Here is a 20633-nt window from a genome sequence, read left to right on the forward strand (position 1 = left end):
GATGTTTGGTCACGAGAAAGAAGCATTACACATTGCATGAAGTTGATAACAAAAATAATTACTAAAACACTCAAAACGGGAAATTAGTTTATTTCACATCAAAATGACATTTCAAACAGAAATGTAGACCTTGTTAGTTTAATGTAGATCGTTCAACGATCGTTCTTACCAATTGTGTTATGTTCCTTTAAAGACGCTGGTAATTGTCAACGAACTAGTCTTCAAAGGTGGTGTATCTCAACATATATGCATAAAATAACCAACCTGTGAACAATTGAGCTCAATCGGTCGTTTAAGTTGCAAGATAATAACGAAAGGAAAAAACACCCTTGTCACACGAAGTTCTGCGCTTTCAGATGTTAGATTTCGAGACCTCAAATTCTAAATCTGAGGTCTCGAAATCAAATTCGTGGAAAATTGCTTCTTTCTCGAAAACTACATTACTTCAGAGTTCTTTCAATGTTTTATACTATCAACCTCTCCCCATTACTCGTTACCAAGTAAGGTTTTATGCTAAATATTTATTTTGAGTCATTACCAATAGTGTCCACTGCCTTTAAACAACGCTGACTATTTTACAGCATCTGCAGCATCATACTCAGATGGTGTCACATTGAATTACCACTCGGAGCTGATGCTGTACCAATCATTATTCCCGTTCCAGGTGTTCCCGCTACTTCATTCGGACGATACACGGCAATGACCTAGGGATAGAGGTTGTGGACCAGTGACACAAAGCGTCTCGAGAATTAAAATTGAGTCACCCAGGCCTACTTTAACTAATGACTCTTTGATTATAACGTCCACACCAGTACTAACAATCCATATAACTATAGTTTAGTGTAGTACATAGTTGCATTATATGAAATTATGGTGGCCCTGAAGGTACATCACACAATTCAAATGCGCATCCGTATGCGATCGATCTTGTGATATTGTTTACGAATCAATGTGCATTGTACTTAAGCCCAGCTCATACCTCCTGTTCAGTTCCTACGAAACATTAGCTGCGGAAACAACCCTATGGCGTCAAAATTCAGATCTCATTCGCATTCGCAATTAGTATGAACCGGGCTTCATGCGAACACTTCGTCATGACTTATGTGTACTTGTTTTGGATACCTTTGAAACAACTTTATGCATCTCAAAATAACAGTACGATCAAGTCTAATTTGGTAAATGGTATCTGTTCTTACCTTTGGAAAGAACAGCATACAGAGTGAAGCTGTTATGCAGAAAAGCAGAAAAACGGACACGAGGGCAAAGGTCACGCCGATGGATGACGCTGTAAGGAACGATAACGGCACAGCAACGACACAGCAGATGACGGTGTTGTAGATTGACAGCCCTACGTAATAACTGTCATTCAGACCAGGCACGTTGATGTTTCTGAAAACGGTTAATACAAGTATGAAACCATTTTTTTTTGTAATATCCATTAAAGAGTTTGTTGCCCCAACTAAGGTTCGTCGTTGCTTCTATATGGGTAGAGGGCGATGACATCAGCTTAAAGGGTCTATGTACTTTTTGTAGGACAAAAACATAATGTCCACCGATTTAAATTAAAGACACTGGACACTACTGGTAATTGTCAAAGACCAGTCTTCTCACTTGGTGTATCTCAACATTTGCATAAAATAACAAACCTGTGAAAATTTGAGCTCAATTGGTCGTCGGAGTTGCGAGATAACTATGAAAGAAAAAACTGCCTTGTCACACGAAGTTGTGTGCTTTCAGATGCTTGATTTCGATACCTCAAATTCTAAATTTGAGGTCTCGAAATCAAATTCGTGGAAAATTACTTTTTCTCGAAAACTACGTCACTTCAGAGGAAGCCGTTTCTCACAGTGTTTTATAATATCAACCTCTCCCCATTAGTTGTTACCAAGTGAGGTTTTATGATAATAATTGTTTTGAGTAATTACCCATGGTGTCCACTGCCTTTGAACTTACACAGTTTGAAGATAATGAAGATAGAAAACAAGCCTTCCTGAAAACTTTACTTGCTGAGGTGCTGTACTTTTTGAGAAATGAGTAAAACAATGTCACGAAAATAATTTTCATCTCACTGATCATGAGACGAAAACTATTTTAGCATGGAAAAACGTATTTTCATGACATTGCTTTACTCATTTTCTCAATAACGACAGCACCTCAGCAAGGAATATTGTAAAGTACGCTTTCTACTATCATTATCTTCAAACGGTGTTGGTTTAATGTAAATCTGTGGACATTGCGTTTTGTGTTACAAAAAGGAACCCGAATCATTTAAACGTCATTCCCTGATGTCTAACACCTCCATTTTATACTTCGATAACTACCCCGAGAGAAAAACAATAAGACTTTTTCTCTGACATCTTCTCCGGGATCTGCAAATATTGCCAACAAGGCGATTTTTGAGGTTCAAGAACATTGATATTTCTGCCCGAGATGTTATTAGAACATAACAAAATAAACATAAGTGATTTGGACGGCATGTCGTGACCGTTGCTTCGTCCTTCAGATGGGACGTAAAGCCGTTGGGCCCATGTGTTGTGTAACGCATGTAAAATAATCCAGTGTACCTTGACAAGAGAAGTTGTTCGCCCGGTGTTCTTAGCTGGATTTGCAGCATTTTGCGCAGAAGTGCCTTGTAAATTATTACATTTACATGGTGCTATATAAAATGAGTAGATCTCAGTCATAGTTCAAACGTAGTTCAACATACCTTGCATAAAACAGTGTATGTTAAAGCGTGATATAAACATACAAACTACTCAAATTACCTTGTAGACCAAGCAAGAAATGCACCAAATACCACAATAAATGTCTTGTAGATGAGTATAGCCGTGGTCCACACAGTGCTGTTTTCGGACGTACAGTTGACGTAAAGCAAGACGTGCTTTTCTTTTTTGGAAAGATGTTCTTCCGTCTGGAGGAAAAACACCAAAGAAAAAAAAATGTATTAGCACTGTTTTATATCGTTAAACCTAAAACTACTGAACCCCTTCAGGGACAGGTGAACAGTTATTGAAAAGATTAACAAATTTCGAAATACTATTTGGTTCCATCAAAATAATTTCGTTCTCTCGAACATGTTTCTCTCCCACGAAATCTGTTATTTGTTCCCGTCTGTTTAACAATTCGATTTAACGAAATGATATTTCGGGGGAATCTGATCGTATGCGGATAGACGTGTTGTCGTTGATGTAGCTGCTGATGCCGTTGCTGCAAGAACTGCCGTTGATGTTACTGCTAATGTTTAATATAGTCATTAAGAATGACCGACTGAAATAAACTATATAATATTGCAGTCACCAACAAGTCACTATCTGGTTTATTTACCTGCACAACTGGTTCTCGTCTGTCTTCAATACGCATCGGATTGGCTACCTGCCACGGGATGAGGATTGCTAAGTCAACCAAAAGTAGCACAGCAATGACAGCAAACAGAAATCGATCTTTTATTACCTAAGACAGAATAAAACACGGGGTACCATTGCGGTTATTTGTTTTATGAGTTAACCATAACTTCACCACAATGCAGTTTACTACTGAAAATGATTTGGAATTAAATGCACCAATTGTCATTATTTTTGCTTGCAAGTCTTTTCACTTGTTGTATCCCAACATATGCACAAAATAACAAACCTGTGACAATTGGGGCTCAATTATTGGTCATCGATTTTCCAATAAAATAATGAAAGAAGAAAAAAAAAACTTTCTGGTGCATAATAAAAAGGCTTTAGCTGAAGTATTTTATTATTTGAATGGGAAATTACCTCTCATTCAAACCTTACGTTACTTCAAAAGGAACCGTTTCTCACAATGTGTTATACTTTCAACAGCTCTTTATTGCTCGTTACCAAGTAAGTTTTTATACTTACAATTATTTTGAGCAATTACAGCGTCCATTTATTTAGAATGTATACCTTTCTCTTAGTCTTGTTAGCGATAACGATGCTATACACACGCCACATCTTGGTGAACATCCCGCCAAAGGATAATGTAAAACCCAGTGAGATGATCCAAGTACGAAACTGGCACAGAAAATGTGTTAATTGGAAACATGAATCAATCAACTTACAGGGAAACACAAACCTACGTGTGAGGTTTTTCCAGGTAGATAGTGTAAATATGAAGCCTCAAAAGGAACGTCGACAAATGTATGTTTACTTTAATGTTTATGATTTCTGCCCCTTATCGCAAACATTCACGTAAATATTTTGTCAGCAACACTTCGAGCGCATACTTGTACACACTAGCAGTCAAAGAAAACAGCGTATACGTGTATGGAACAAACACAAATAAAAAACAATGTTTTTAATGATTTGTGCTCTGACTTAATAAGCAATTAAGTATCAAAGGTAAGTGCTATTGTTCACGCAAAAACAGTGACATTATTCAAATGCGCTATTGTTTTTAACACTTACTGTGTGTGTCGTGCAATACAATGCTAACTGGAACCTTCGAGTCAGTTCGTGATCGCGAACACTATTTTGACTAGTTCGTGTACGTAGGTTCAGTCATTCATTTCATTCAAACTTATATTTATTTCCATACTTCATGTTAACAGAGTACAAACAATGTTGTAATGCAAATCGTTACAAAAAAGTACTGTCAAGCCCATGAACTTTGAAACTTTATGAAATGTTAAGCCCCGGTGTACTTCAATGTACTTGTTTTCATAAATCGGTATTTACTGGAGTGTAATAATGTTGGTTGGTTAACTCACCACACAAATTGATACCAGCATGTCCTTATCCACCATAGAGTTGTCAATGCCTAGGAGCACCACACTGAGGTATGCAAATATAAAGCCACAAGCTATTAGATTATTCACTTGTGGACTTGACATCTTGACTTGTCTGTGATTAAACAAAAAGTAAGTAGAAAAAAACAAATAAACAATGTTTATCTAATATATATGTTAATTCGCATCCGAATACCTTCTTTTCATTTTGTTTTTCTTTTTGTGGACCACCACTTCAAGATGAGGGTTACACCAAACTAGTTTTGGATATCAGCCCAAATCAACTGTCGCCAGGGGCCAATGCCACATACGTCTCCTTGGACGAAACCAGGATTACTGTCTTTACAGTATATCAGGATAGGCATAATCCACTATTCATCTTAAATTGTGGAGGTAGTGCTTTCTGTTGTACCAGAAAGGTTGTTTAATGGATGATACCATAGCAAAAATCCGTATGAATTGTAAAGGGGGGTAACCCCGTTTCAGCCCCAAGAGTAGGTGGCTATACGGCCCCTGAAAAAATAGTTGATTGTAGCCTACACCTTGAAGTGGCCTTCAGGCCTTGTGTGTCTGGCGACATGCACACAAAGGAAAATAATAATAAAAATCTGACTGGTGAGCAGAATGTAGTACCTCTTCAACTTTGGACGGAGGAGCTAAAGTGCCTTGCTTAAGGGCACAAGCGGCTTGACATGGATTCGAACCCGCATTCCGCTGCTGTCAACACCAGAGCTTGGGTCCGAAGTTTGAAAATATGGGAATAATCATCAGGGTTACCTTCAACAAGACAGAATGTAAGGGGGACTTCGTATCACTTTGTTGTTCATTGGCTGAATATAGGCTCTTATAAAAAAAATGTAATAACAACTAAACACAATAACAAACTGAGAGGGCAATTTTTGTGTCGCCACAAAGCTTAATATTATTTTATATACTTTGCTGCATTTAGTAAAATATATAATTGCAAAAAAGACAAACCAAAGATGCTAACTTGTGTTGACGTTTCCATATGTTGAACCCGAGGAACAAAACAGCAAGAACCGTTCCAAGGACAGCTAACACAGACATTACCATCAGGGTGGGACGGGGCGTGGCTTGAAGGTCAAAGATTACAACTGTAATGTCGGAATCATGTGGGGGTTTTCCATCTATAGGGATGACAACAACAAATAATATAAGAGTATGCAAACAAACAAGACTATTATTCTTTTTCTGTAACTACAACATCCAAGTATAGTATAATCTTGTGGCTTGGTTATTAAATGATAATTTTGCAAAATGACTGCTGAGCCTAAATAGACTTGATTCAGTTGAAACACAGCAGAAATAACCAAGTACAAGACGAAGGCTGTGTGTAGTTTGCATCAGACTTTCATGAATCTAAATACTCTCAAACGTTGTCCAATCCTGTGTTTGTAACAGTGGCGGACTTTGTATGTATTTAAAAGTAACGCTACTGAACATGTGTATTGATCCAGAAATTGTCTCAGTGGATTATCCCAAAACGATAGAGCACCATCCATATTATTTTACAATTGTAGCATTCATCAATATTGTACAACGATAAACAAAAGCACTTACCATTGTAGTACCAAATATCTTCGGCAGGGATAGACCACGTGATCTCAATTGCAGCAGTGTCAAATGTGCCAATGTGAGTTTCTGTGCCCGCTTTGAAGTTCAAATATAAATCGAATTCACGTGATCAGTTACGTGTTTCAATATTACTTCGGCTTGCTTGCAAGTTCGAAAGTTCTCATTATTTTGAATAAAGAATACTGTATGATATCATGAGCAAGTATTTTAAAATTAGTGGCTGATGTATTTGTCTGTTTTAAGATTAGTTGTAGGGTACGGCATAGGTTGGGTCATCGGTTGGCAGAAAAATGAAAATGGTCATAACAACTTAGAAGCACTACTAGTTAATGTTCTTAGGGAAATGATTACCTTGTAAACCACCCCCCCCCCCATATGGTTTTCATTACAGTGGTTTTAATCTGAGTAAAGAATCCTGTATGTATCGTTTCTCAGAGTGCTGAGGTTGACTGGCTAATCACATTTTCCGTCCTGTCCGTTCGCGAATGATGCTGTCAAGTCGCTAAACGTCGCTGAATTCGACGCTCTTGTTAAAACTACCGTTAGGTTCCTCAACAAGTATAGGCTCGGTGATCAGGGCAAACGTTCTCAAGTGAAATTTCAAAACGTCCTGATAAATCTGTCGGTGAACATGCATTAAGTTGAAGAAACAAAATCTACTGCCTTCCATTAAAGTTAGATATTTTAAATTTGTTGGTTGTACAGTTTAGTGTCGATTTAAACTAACTAATTTAATCAATCATTGTATGCACTTACACAATTGGTTTAGGCTACTGTTACGTTTAAGTTTGCCAACAATTGATTTAAATCAGGTTATGGCGTGTCATGGCCTCTGTGGTTTTTCTGGTCAGCAGAGTGCGGGTTCGAGTCCTGGTCGTTGCAAAAAGAACAGTTATAGAGAACATCGAGAAAGCTGAAGTCATCCGTCGAAGCAGTAGTCAGTGTGCATCTCCCATGTTCATAGTCCATAAGAAGTATGGGTCACTACGGATCTGTATAGACTATCACCTACTCCAAAATCGAACTGTTTTTGATGCCCATCCCCTCCCACGTATAGAATATGCGTTAGATGCATTAGGAGGCGCAAATACGTCCGCAAGTAAGAACAGCAAACACTTATGCTGGAAGAGTAAATGGGTTAACCCCGGTGTTTCTTGTGCAGAAACCCTTGTTTAGAGGTTTCCTGGGACTTTTATTAAAATATAACAAAGATATTGACAAAATAGGGACACCGCCAATATAGGGCTAGATAGCTCAGTTGGTAGAGCGCCGGCACGTTAATCCGGAGGTCGTTGGTTCGAATCCCACTCTAGTCAATTCTTTGTTCAAACCAACAAATATAGAGTGATGAATTTTACTTTATGAGGCATCATTGAGGAACATTTGCACATTAACTTACCAATGTTCTGCTCTATCAGCAGATTACCAATTCTGTATCCAGTTTCATGAAAACTCACATACCCCTTTGAAGACAAAGTAAAGATTAATGAGAATAATTTTATTTTACGAATTGTTTCAGTGTATCTCATCAAAGACTGAACAAAAACCATAACAATATTCTATACACCAATTCAGGCGCGCAGTGTTGAGCACCGTGCGCCATTGCTGCGGTGTACATGTGCTTAGTTTTGTGCACTAAGACATGAGGAAATAATGTTTCTTTTCACTCTTTATGGACTTGAAATCTTTTCCTCAACGACTATCACATTTTCCTTAACAGGACATCATGATATACTAATGAAGATCACTGACTACAAAATTGGCAACTAAATAGAAACCGAATCATCTTGAAAACGGTGCTTGTCTTAGGTGAATTAGGGAGAAAAGACGCAGAAACTGCATAAAATAGTGACTAAAATGAGATTTTGTCAGAATTTCAGTATTTTCCTTTGTGCTTAATTTAAAAAACAAGTAGCAGAGATTGTAGTAAATCGTCAGATCATGCAGCCATGTCAGAGAAATTGCATAGATTGTCGAGAAAGACATTAAATTTCCATAAAAAGGGAAAAGAAACATGATTTCTTTATGTCTCTGTGCACAAAACTAGGCACATGTTACCTCAGCATCGGCCGCGGTGTTCAACACTTGAGCGCCCGGTGCGCGCCTGAATTGGTGTATAAGAACAAACCCAGAGGGCAAAATACGTTGAACAGGGACACACCGGCCGAATTGGGCTATTTGGGCTACAAAATAGACTAAGATATGACTTCAACGGTCTTCCAGGAATGAAGAAGAACAGTCCTTAAAAACAATCATCAAATTTAGCCGTTTTTGAGCATTTTAAGACAAAAACGCAGTTCGCGTGATTGTTCTAACCAAAAAGTGGTACAAACAATCACGTGACCTTCCGGGCTAGTTTTACTTCTAGCCGTCTAAAAGTAACTTACTTAACCAAATTTAAAAAAAAAATTACAAAATTATTAACGAATAATTGACGAAAAAGCTCATGTATTTAAATTATCGTTACAAAATGTAAATAATGGTGAAAAATCTAACGTAAGATTCGCGTTCAAAGAGTCCGTATAACGGAAGCTTGTTATATGGCCCCACGGCGTGGAGCAATCAGAACGTAAGCCTCGGGGCATATATACCGTACGGCACATGCCGTGTCTCGTGGGGGGGGGGGGGGGGGGGCTGGAGGTGTACTCCCAGGCGCTATGAACTCCTAGCGTGCGGGTCTCGCCGTGAGCTTGGGAGGGGTTGGGAGCCAGACATCAAAGTACATGTTTGTCATCGATGGTTTGTCAGTCTGTACACCTCGTGTCGATTCCGTTATTGCTTATGATCGCATAATGCTCTGTTTTGTTTCATGGCTCCTAGTTTCTTTTAGAAAAAGATTGATTATGTCAAATCGTAGGAATACCGCATTTTGTTATATTGACACTGTTATTGTGGAGTAGCTTAAAAAAGGTTTTACAAAGAAGAAAAGGGATAACAAAAAACGGAGCCCCGATCTTAAAAAAAGGCCGGGTGAATAAAAATTTTGTGAAAGGTTGAAACAAAAATATTGATAAAACAAAATTCCGTCAAAGCATTAATTTGTCAAAAAAATATAATTTTTAATTCTGTGAATGAAGTGTTATTTTTGAGATTGTTGAGGTATTATTTGGTTCTGTTCCAAGCTACGCAGATATTCAAATACTATTCTTGCCGGTGTTTTTTTTTCACAGGACTCAGGAAAGTACAAGCTTTAAACAAATCGGTGTATGATAAAACCAAATCGAGTGTCCCCAACTGCTTACCACTAAACTACCGTGTATACCAGCTAGCTAGAGGAAAATCGAATATTTTACTTTAATATCTAGCACGTTCGATATTGTTTAGTAAGCGGACCACTATAAGCGTATAGAGGGCGCACTTCATTTGGTGAGACGATCGTACGGAGCCCATATAAGGTACAAGTAAACATAATAGTGAAAAAGTACGAAAGAAATCACAATTATTTCGATCCATTGTAATAATAAAGGTTTTTTCGCCCAACTTCGGCAGATGAGCAGCCAATTTAACCAACAAGCTATTCCATTTCGCGCGGAATCGGATGCTACTGAAAAGGGTCATTCAATTTCAGTTTTTGATTAGTCAAAATGTAATGTTGCGTCATTCGATTTAACAAAATAATCATCCAATTGAACAATCCATCAATGCAGCATTCAAATTCACAGACGCTTCTTGAGGCGTGTGTGTCACGAAAAAGAATGACGATACGCTAAGTTGAACAGGGTGCTAAAGGAATTCGACTCCAGTCAAACCGAAATTGAGTGGCCGAATTCTGAATTTAAAACGCAATTCAACAACTGCAGAAGCAAAACAGCTTTAATTCGAAAATGAAATTGGCTGCTCATTTGCCGACATTGACCGAGAAAACCTATACTTCGTTACCTCAAAATACCATTTCGTTACCACAAAAAAACATTTCGTTCCCTCGAAATGCTATTTCGTTAACAAAATAGGTTGTTTCGGTCATGCATTAAAACGGCTCTATGTCAGTATAGTGCAAAAGTAGGAAGCGGACAAACTTACTGACATTCCAGCAAACGTCTGGTTTAAAATACACTGGCCGACTACATTGGCGTATTCCTCGTCATGATACTCGTATGAATCCAGACTCTTTGAAAGCAATGGTTCCGCCATATCAAAGGCCAGGGCTAATGCCCATATTGCATCGTAACAATTGGCTGCGTAGGTTGGATCGGTCACGGTGATGTTGTAGCCGAGTAGGTCGGACATATCTTTCCGGAATTCTGCTGGTGTCTGAAAGTAATACCAATAAAATACAGGACATAGTGTTACGATCCGAAAATCCCCAAACTTTCCTAAATGTCGATTATCCGAAAATTTGACTTTTCTCAGACGCAACAAAGAATCAAACAAGATCACACTGATATAAACAACATGAACAAGTGTGATTAAATAAAACACTACTCTTAAAGCCGTCAAAGATGATAACAATAAAATGTTGATCAATACTAATTTACTAATGTTAAGAGTAATAATCAAGAAATGATCTTACAAAAACAAGAAGATCTTACGGGCGAGAGCTTGAGGCACTACAATACTGGTAAACACATTTCAGTCCTTTTCGGTGCACAAATTAGCTGCAACTGGGGCGAAAATCACCTCAAACACGATGACCGGTCTCGAGACGAAACGGCGGAGTGATCACCGTCGCAAATACGGGAACCGATGAACCCAAAACTGGAACTGCAGGTTCAGCTCACAAAACTGTCTCTCCCGGAACAAAATTCAGCTCCACACCGAGTAGCTCTCTGAGGCCGCATACAGTCGGTTTGTATCCATCTATGCTACCTTATGCTACCTTGAAAGTAAATGTCTCTCTCAGCCCGTATTTATACCAAATTGGGTGTTCTAGAAATGTCTTATTTCTACAATTCTTAACACTACATCATTTTCCTAAAATACAGTCTTCTAGTAGATTCTCACAATTTATCACTATGTCTTGAAAATACACATCCGGTCAAAAAAATAGAATCACCAGCTGGCGCGCAGCCAAGAGATTGGGAGGTCAATGCACTGCTGAGAATACACTGTGTGTGTGATTGTATTGTATATCGTATAATTGTAACAATGGTGACTGCTCTATATTCCGACATCCCTATGTTGCGACACCCCTATATTTCGACACCCCTATGTGGTCGGAACATAGGGGTGTCGGAACATAGGGGTGTCGGAATATAGGTGTGTAACCGTAACAATAGTGGTATCCAGAGCAACTACACTCTGCTATTTTGTATGTATTGTGAATGCAAGTATATATCGTACGATGTCCCTGCAAACTGTATTATGTATCTATAGTATCTATATGCCTCTCATTGAAGTATGTAGACTAGTATCGGCCACAATATGGTTTATTTGTTTTGTTGAAGTTGCTAAGCACCGTTCATACTTCCTGCGAATGCAAATGCGCCACAAAAATTGGACTTCACAAAAGTTGCAACAATTGACTTGTGTGCCCATCAACGCTGCGAAAACAGCCCTGTGACGTATAAATTTGCTTCGCATTCGTATGATCTATGAACCGGCCTTTACTGTTGTTTTGTTGTTGGTGGTGCTAGGTGCCGAGTTTGTGGGTTCCGAGGTTGCAAGGTGCCGATAACACCTGAACCCGTCTCTGTCGCTGTCACTGTCAATGTTGCTTTCGTTTTTGTCTATTGAGGCATAATGAATGAACTGCAGGGAAATATGCTAGAGTAAATGAATGGAATCAACAGTGATAAAAACGAACCTGTCCACTTCGCCCCACATCTTTCTCTTGTCCATAGAAACTGAATGTAATCGCTAAGTACCCCTCAGTCGCGGTCAAGAGTTCCTCAGTTGTGCAAGAGATCATCTCGTCTTCGACATATTGCCAACCGTTCATGTAAAGACCCAATATCATCCAAACGTAATCCGGACCGTACATCCCCAATTTATAAGCCTGTGAGGAGCAAAATAAAAATAGGATGGAAGTAAGTATTTAGAACTAGACATTAAAATGAGGCTCGGCAACGAAACAAGTGGAAGTGTCGTGGTCGAGCGTTTTCAAGAGCACCAAATTTAAACTATGGTGCTTCTGATAAGCACAGTGTGGGTTCGAGTCCAAGTCGTGACACTTGTGTCATCAAGCAAGACACTTAACCATTGCTTCGTCTTTCAGATGGGACGTAAAACCGTTGGTACCGTGTTTTGTGTAACGCACGTAAAAGAACCCAGTACACTTCAAAGGGGTTCGCCCCGGTGTTCCTGGTTTGGTTGGCAGCATAGTGCGCAACAGCACCTTGTAAACCACTACATGGTGCCATGCAAAAGGGGATCTTATCATTCCAACTTAGTATCACATACCTTTCAGGAAAGAAGTGTATGTCAAAGCGACTGGAGCGTCATTGAGTGACGGATGTGAGTGCTATAATTATAAGATTCCACTAATATTTTGTTAATTATTAAGTGCCTTACACAAACAGTCTGGCGTAGTTTAAAAAAAAAAGAAATCCAAGTGGAAAGCCTGTAACACTTCGTCTACTTCTTCTTCTTCCTCTTGTATTCTTGTCAATAAAATTGGGAGCTGTGTGGACTTTTTAAGAACAATTTACGACGTGCTGTACGAAACAAAGTCGTTATGACGCAGGTGAATCTTTAAAAGACGGAATTGCTACACAAATTCGATATATTTCCATAACAACAGCACCAATAATTATGTAAAGTATAAGAGTTCTAAAAACTCACAGTGCAGAATACTTTCCGAACCTTCCCTTCGTAGAAAGCGGTTGCTATGATTCTCACATCTATATCCTGCGGGAAATTTTCAAAAAGATTATTACCTAAGAAATTAATTCACAGTGACTATCTTTTATAAAATAACTGCTTAGCCGGCTTTATAACCATCTGTCCTGATGCAAACTACAGCTGGCGCACAATATTTGACACCCCGTATCACAAAGTGCGTTTGTTACATGATTAACGATCACGGTACCTATAAGACGCACAGTAATGTAACGTTCTTTTCCAAATGATTACTGTGAAAGTATAAACCTCAGCAACTAAAGAAGATACAGAATTTTATGTAAACCTTGTTTTCAAAAATGTAAAAGTTCGAAACTATACCTTCAACCGTTTCAGGGCATCTTCCGGATCAGTGATAAATGTCTCTGAGCTTACTATAGAAAAACTGCTCTGCGCTGATTCATCGTGAAGTTGCTTAATCCTCTGAATATTGAAGAGAGAACAATATAGTTTAATACAAGTAGGTCCGACTGCAATTACAAGAGTAGTATATCGTGTCAGGGACGGGTATTTAATAGCCAATTTGATTTGAATTTGTTAAACAATGTTCAAACGATTCACACACCCCTCAAAACAGTGAAATTACAAGATTTCAGTTGTGTTTGATAATTGAACGTTTGTAAACGCCTGCTACCTTAGCATCTGTTTAGGAAGCCCGAGAAAAGGAAAACTTGCTTATTCGTCTTTAAGGTTTAGTAATCTTTTTGAACGGTTTAGCATGCAATCAGTGTATGGCTTTCAGTAAGTTTTCAGTTCCTTCAGTTTAGTTATCAGTTGGCAGGCTTTAGTAGTCCGTTCGCACGTTTATATGATCCGTTCAGTAATCCGTTCGCACGTTAAAGCACGAAAAAGTTCACAGATTTACAAATAACTTACAGGGTTTACAGAAGGTAGTGGTGAAATACTTCTATTGAAATATTATTCCATGAAATGCTTTACTTTAAAAAAAAACAGTTAAACAATATCAATTCTCGTTAACGAGAATTACGGATTTTATTTTAAACACATGTCATGACACGGCGAAACGCGCGGTTACAAGGGTGGGTTTTTCCGTTATTTTCTCCCGACTCCGATGACCGATTAAGCCCAAATTTTCACAGGTTTGTTATTTGATATAGAAGTTGTGATACACGAAGTGCGGGCCTTGGACAACACTGTTTACCGAAATGGTCCAATGGCTTTAAGTGATGTGGTAGGACTATTAACCAACTCTTAATAGAGGGCATAGAGAGATCAATCGCATGGGCAAGACTTTGCAAAGCCGTTTGAGTTTATTACTAAAAAAAAACCAGCGCGATCGGATTATTACGTTAAAATTATTTTTGAATGGATTACTACGTCGTGCCAACGGATTATCTCACATTCGAAGGACTACAAGTCCATGCGAACAGATTACCTCTTTTAACCCCAACACTGTATTTTCCCGCGCTTCGTTTTTACTCGTTTTCCGGTATGACGACGATTATATAAAAAGTCAAAGAATTTACCCCCTTATGTGGTTCTACTGCTTCGTTGAGGGTAGCAATCCTAGTCCAGCCGAACTGGTTGATAATTGCGGCTTGAGCTGAGCCAAATAATGATGCCGAGGTGAGGATACGGTAGATGTGTGGATATCTATCTCGATTGGAGAAAACAGAGCTGGATCCACCGGGGGTAATCTGGTTATCAAGAATTTATCATTGTCAAACAAATTTAAACAACATGAAGTGCCTCATAACGAATGTTATAACAATACCTTCTGGATAAATATTTGTCAAGTCATTAAGTTAATATATTAGTTAGCAATTCCCATGTTTTGTGGTTATTTTAATCCATCTTTGTCTGGTCTCAACGGTCGGTCTTAAATGTTGAGCTGTGTGTGTGGGCATGTCTACGCATTCAAACCGAGGACTTTAACAAAAGGGGATCCGGGAAAAGTCACAACGAGGACGTCCTCAATTCGATTTCATGTACAAAACCAATGGGGACGTCTGAAAAATAAAGTATGTCCAAACAATGGGAGAACAAAGAGAAGTCCTCGGTTTACACCATAAACACAGCCTTCCGTGTGGGTGTGGGTGTGTTGGTGTGATGTGCAATGTTGTGTGATATTGTACCTGTGGTTGTCTGTTCTAAAAGGAAAGGTACACAAGTATTTCTTATCTGCTTTTCCTACCATGCTGGCTCCTTTTTCATCTGCTCTGTTACTAGGTTTCAAGAATCCAAATAATTTTTCAACTAATTACCTGTAATCATCAAAATATCTCTGTCATTGCCCTGAGTCAGTGTGAAAACAATATTGTTGTTGCATTGTCATGATGCCCATTGGAGATAGGGGACATTAAAAAGTATTTCATCCAGATACAATTTAATCCAATGAATGTTCTCGTATATCAACTGGTATCTTTGTGACTCCATAACAGTTGTATTTCTTTTTACCAAACATTGTGTTTTAAATGCTATAAAAGTTCAATAATTAAGTTACAGTTCGCCCAAAAAATAATTTCCCGAAAAGGAAACAAATTTGTGAGAATAGTTGATCAAAATCGCCATTAAAGACGTTGATCAGATGCACGCTAGTGCTTCAAAATAAGTCGTATCCTGGCTAACTTTAAAACAACAAAGTATACACGTCATACCATTGGATGCAGTTATCGTGGGATATTTCGTGCATATACAATTGATTCAAATAATCTTTCATTTTCATACCTGGGATTCCATGTTTATTTATTTACTAAAGTCAGATTTTGTTTCACACAAAAATATTAAAAATTTTAAGTAGATGAATCCTTAACACCTACCTCGACACAATTCCATCGGCCAATTACCTGCGCCACTGTCTCAGCAACTTTAGATAATAGAGGTCCGAGTATTGCTACTTTGGTTGGGGGCTTGCCGAGGAGCTCAACGTACAGTCGGTCCAACGCAACGGGTAAATCTGCCTGTATTTATAAAAATAACAATAACTAGACATCAAGTGTTTGAGAACAAACACAGAGCTGTTCCTTTTTAATTTTCAAGGTTCAAGGGGTCTATAATTGAAAAGAAACTGAAGATCGGTTGCATGGTTCTTGAGATATGGTCCCACTTCCGGTTGACCCGGAAATAAAGGTCAACATGGGGTCATACCTACCCGATGCGATTGCCCAATTCCAAAGGAGCCCATAACTGAAAAAAGTCTGAAAATCGGTTGGGTTGTTTTTGAGATAAGGTCCAACTTCCGGTTGACCCGGAAATAAAGGTCAACATGGGGGTCTCAGTTTTCAAAGTTAATATTCAATGCGCAAGTAGTCTATAACTAAAAAAAAAATTGAAAATCGGTTGTGTAGTTCTTGAGAAATGGTCCCACTTCCGGTTGACCCAAAAGAAGAGGTCAAAATGGGGTCACGGATTTTCCCCAACAAAATGGAATGCCTTAGGAATCTATAACTAAAGAAAAAAATTAAATCGGTTGTGTAACTCTTCAGATTTGGTCCTACTTCCAGTTGACCCGGAAGTAGAGATCAAATCGGGGTCACGGTTACCCGAGGCAATTCCCCTATGCCTAATGAGTCTAATACTGAAAAAAACTTTGAAATCGGCCGTACACTTCTTGAGATATAGTGCTGCAAAGGAAAACTCATTAAAGCTTCTAATTAGCATAAATTAACATGTGATGACGTCACAGTCTTAAAATTGTATTTTTCGTACTAATAAATTTCATAAGGTACACGATGGTATGCAACTTACCCCAATCCAATGCCTTTTGCAAAATCTCAATTTTGAATTGCATTAACCGTGGAGAAGCTATTGCAATGTGTTGAATGTGACTGCATCCAGTTTATGAGGTACTACGTTGTACCCATGATGCCAAGATTTTTAATTAATCGTTAATTATAGACGTACTTTGATTGATTTTAATGGACTGAAATATCTCTTATTAGAATCAGTTACTCCAATCCCCAAGGAGTCTATATCTACAAACAGTCTGTTAAACGGCCGTGTAATTCTTGAGATATGGTGCTACAAAGATTTCCCAATTAAATATGCAAATGAGGGTCACGTGGTTATGAGTAAGAGCTTATGTTCTAAGCTTCAATTTGATATATGATTTAACTCTTTTGACCTTATGGTTTAGGAGCTAAGGAACAAACAAAAAACGGCGGAAACAAAGAATAATAATAATAATAATAATAATAATAATAATAATAATAATAATAATAATAATAATAATAATAATAATAATAATAATAATAATAATAATAATAATAATAATAATAATAATAATAATAATAATAATAATAATAATAATAATAATAATAATAATAATAATAATAATAATAATAATAATAATAATAATAATAATAATAATAATAATAATAATAATAATAATAATAATAATAATAATAATAATAATAATAATAATAATAATAATAATAATAATAATAATAATAATAATAATAATAATAATAATAATAATAATAAAAATCTCGACGGAAACAATAGCTGTTCCGACTGGATCGGAACAGCTAATAATAATTTTGGGGCTAATCATCCTTATTCACAGCTAAGAGCTGAATTGCGAAAGACGCGGCTACAACGTGTTCGAGAAGCAGGCATGCAAGGCGCCTTTGGCTGCCAGCCACATCAGCCCATTATGACCACGGAGCACAGCCAAGATCGAAAGTGTTTGATTTTTCCCGAGAGAGGAAAACCGGGTGTTCTGGAAAACCCTCGTGGCACAGCAGAGAACCAACGCACACCTCAACTCACATAAAATGGCCCCGGGAATCGAACCGGGGTCACCTTGGTGAGAGGTGAGCGCTTTACGCACACGCCAACCATTTCAGTAGACAGTGGAACGACCTCGTTGAATTTTCAGAATGGCTGTAATTATATGTGTGGTGGCCCCGAAGGGACATCGAATCTCGCAAATTTGTGCGCAAACGTATGAAATGTCTTGGAGTTTATTGGGGATAATTATGTTCACGTACGGATGAAATTTATCGCAATGTTTTCAGATAATTCAATGTCAGGACATGTATAGCAAATGTGCGCAAACGTATGCGATCTGCGAATATATTCTCAACATGTGTGCAGACGTTTGCGATGTCGTGAATTTATTCGCAAACATTTGCATTGACGTACGCAATGCCGTGCAGAAATAAACTGCAAATAGTGTGCGCAAACATTATGCAATGTCATCAAAACAATTACAAATACTATTGTCTTGATGATGTCGTGAATCTATATACTCAGATGTTTACACAGACATTTTGCAATGTCGTGCATTCTTTTTCACAAATATGTGCGCATATGTTTGCAATGGCGTAAAATTATTAGCAATTTCAAAATTTCACGACATTGCATATCTCTGCGCACTTATTGGCGAATTAGTTTAGTGACAATGCATGTGTTTGCACACGCCGTGACTTTTGTGCACCTGCTTGGTACCCAAGTTCATTAGTGCAAATTCGTGAAGGTTCCCGAAAAGGGGCCTGTCCACTTACTATTATCGGCAAAGCGGTATGTGACAAAGTATTAAACTGAAATACACAACGTAGCAAGCCTATTGGCATATTATGCGTACACAATTTTGACTATTTTCAGAACATTGCATACGAATGTGCAAATTGTTGCGATTTTCAATGTGTAAATTTGGGGGAGTGGCTTAACTATTCCACACATTTTTCTAATTGTTATTACCAATTTGCCTCCTATTTAATTTCAATTTTTAAATTTATGTAAAATTGTTGTAATTCAGCCTTTGTGCTGAGAGGACAGTTTAATAAAACCATTTTATCTATCTATTAATTTCATGACAACGCATACGTATGCGCACTTATGTGCGATTAATTTCATGACATTGCGTACGTATGCGCACTTACTTGATATTAATTTCATAAAATTGCATACGTATGCGCACTTATGGCGATTAATTTTAAGACAGTGCATACGTATGCGCACAAATTTGCAATTAATTTAAAGACATCGCATACGTATATGATAATAATCTTCATGATATTGCATATTGGGCACATAATTTGTAAATAATGTCAAGACATCTCTCGTCAGGTATGCGCACGTTGCGATGTCCCTTTAGTATCACCATGTTACGCTCGTTAATAAGTGTGTATTATTATGATTACATTAAAACAAAAATAATACTGCAGGAGTTGTACACAGTGCGCAATTTGTTGCCCATGACAACAACAACAAACGACAAAGCTGGTAGTATCTCTGCGGCTTCAGCACCTTACCTAAAGGAACACGTTGCCTTGGATGGGACGAGTTGGTCTATAAAAAGCGTTTGTACCCGTTTGTTATAAAATGCATATGGTTGGAAAGATGTTTGAAAAGTAGAATACAATGATCCACACAAATTTGCCTCGAAATTGCGTGGTAACTTTAGGGTTAGCTTCAATAAAACAACATTACAAATATAATACAATTTCTTTGTATGTAACAAGCACATAGACATAAATTGTGTTTTCAAGAATTGGTAATTTATATCAAAGAGCGTTCTCTTTTCATTATTAGGGCTACCACATATGTAACTGTTTCTTATTCATTATTGTACGTTGTATTTTTTTTCCCAACACTTTTTGAGCATTCTTGTTATTACCAAAGTTAGTTAATTGATCTTAAAATCTTCAAGTTTTCAACACGTTTTTGTGTGTTCTCTTTGTGATTGTGACATCAATAAAACAGGCTTACCTCATTGTCTTCCATATGTAGGACGAGTTCATAGTCTGGTAACACATCACTTCTGCTGTTGATATCAGCAATAGCACGCTCAGCACCAAGGAGCGCTGGGTACCCATTGGAGCGACTCCACCCATCCTTGGGCGACAACGGCAGCAGTCCACCGATGTGTAGGGACGACTTGTTCTTTGCGTTGACAAAGAACAAGCTTGTAAATATTAAAACGGTCGCTAAGAAATGTAACATGTTTTATCTAGAATAACAGTGTTCGTTTGAGCCGGAGGCCTAAATAATCTCGGGTAGAGAATGTGGTAAGAATTTTTGTTTAGATGTGGTTGCAAAACCACAGAAAACCCAAGTGATCAATTAGGGACTGAAAAACCAATCCACTTAATGCAAAGCGTCGTCACTGGATTGTACCCGGGGTCCGCATGGATGAAAGGTAGGGAAGAAACCACTCTGCGACAGTCTGTGTGACCGTTAATTACATCAAGACGCGTATACAGCGAGGTCTTATATAAAAATAGAATACTCCATGTGATGGTGACTTTTGGTTCATTCCATTTTGTTGGAAGCAAATGTGACTTTCTACAGCGAGATTTTGTTACATCCCGTGAATGAAAGGTTCTCTTATTCTGGCTTAATAAAGCAGTGTCATCACAGTGTCATAGCAACCATATCATCCGATTTTTTTTTTTTTTTTTTACGATACCCACATAACTAACACATGAAAAGACCTTTGCAATTTCGCTCTCTTTGTGTTATGTTCAGCTCTTGAATTTGTTTCATTGCGCTCATTGCAGACGCATCTAAAATTATGTATCTTTCAAAAAGGAGCGAGTGGAAGGCATTGAACCTTGTTTTA

General features: G+C 38.0%; 1 protein-coding gene across 1 annotated transcript; it reads right to left on the minus strand.

Moving 5' to 3' along the window:
• Positions 1-521: 521 nt before the first annotated feature.
• On the minus strand, positions 522-19825 carry LOC117295926 (gamma-aminobutyric acid type B receptor subunit 2-like). Its single transcript, XM_033778723.1, has 16 exons — positions 19781-19825; positions 15886-16026; positions 14593-14763; positions 13427-13528; positions 13049-13114; positions 12072-12263; positions 10349-10579; positions 7728-7791; positions 6314-6403; positions 5724-5880; positions 4715-4847; positions 3912-4019; positions 3325-3450; positions 2766-2911; positions 1197-1389; positions 522-704 (listed from the first exon to the last, which is right to left on the minus strand). The coding sequence occupies exons 1-16, from the start codon at positions 19793-19795 to the stop codon at positions 609-611; spliced, it is 2031 nt and encodes a 676-aa protein (XP_033634614.1). The 5' UTR covers positions 19796-19825; the 3' UTR covers positions 522-608.
• Between the last annotated feature and the right edge of the window lie 808 nt (positions 19826-20633).

Source organism: Asterias rubens, chromosome 10 (assembly GCF_902459465.1).
Source record: "Asterias rubens chromosome 10, eAstRub1.3, whole genome shotgun sequence".
Classification (NCBI taxonomy): domain Eukaryota; kingdom Metazoa; phylum Echinodermata; class Asteroidea; order Forcipulatida; family Asteriidae; genus Asterias; species Asterias rubens.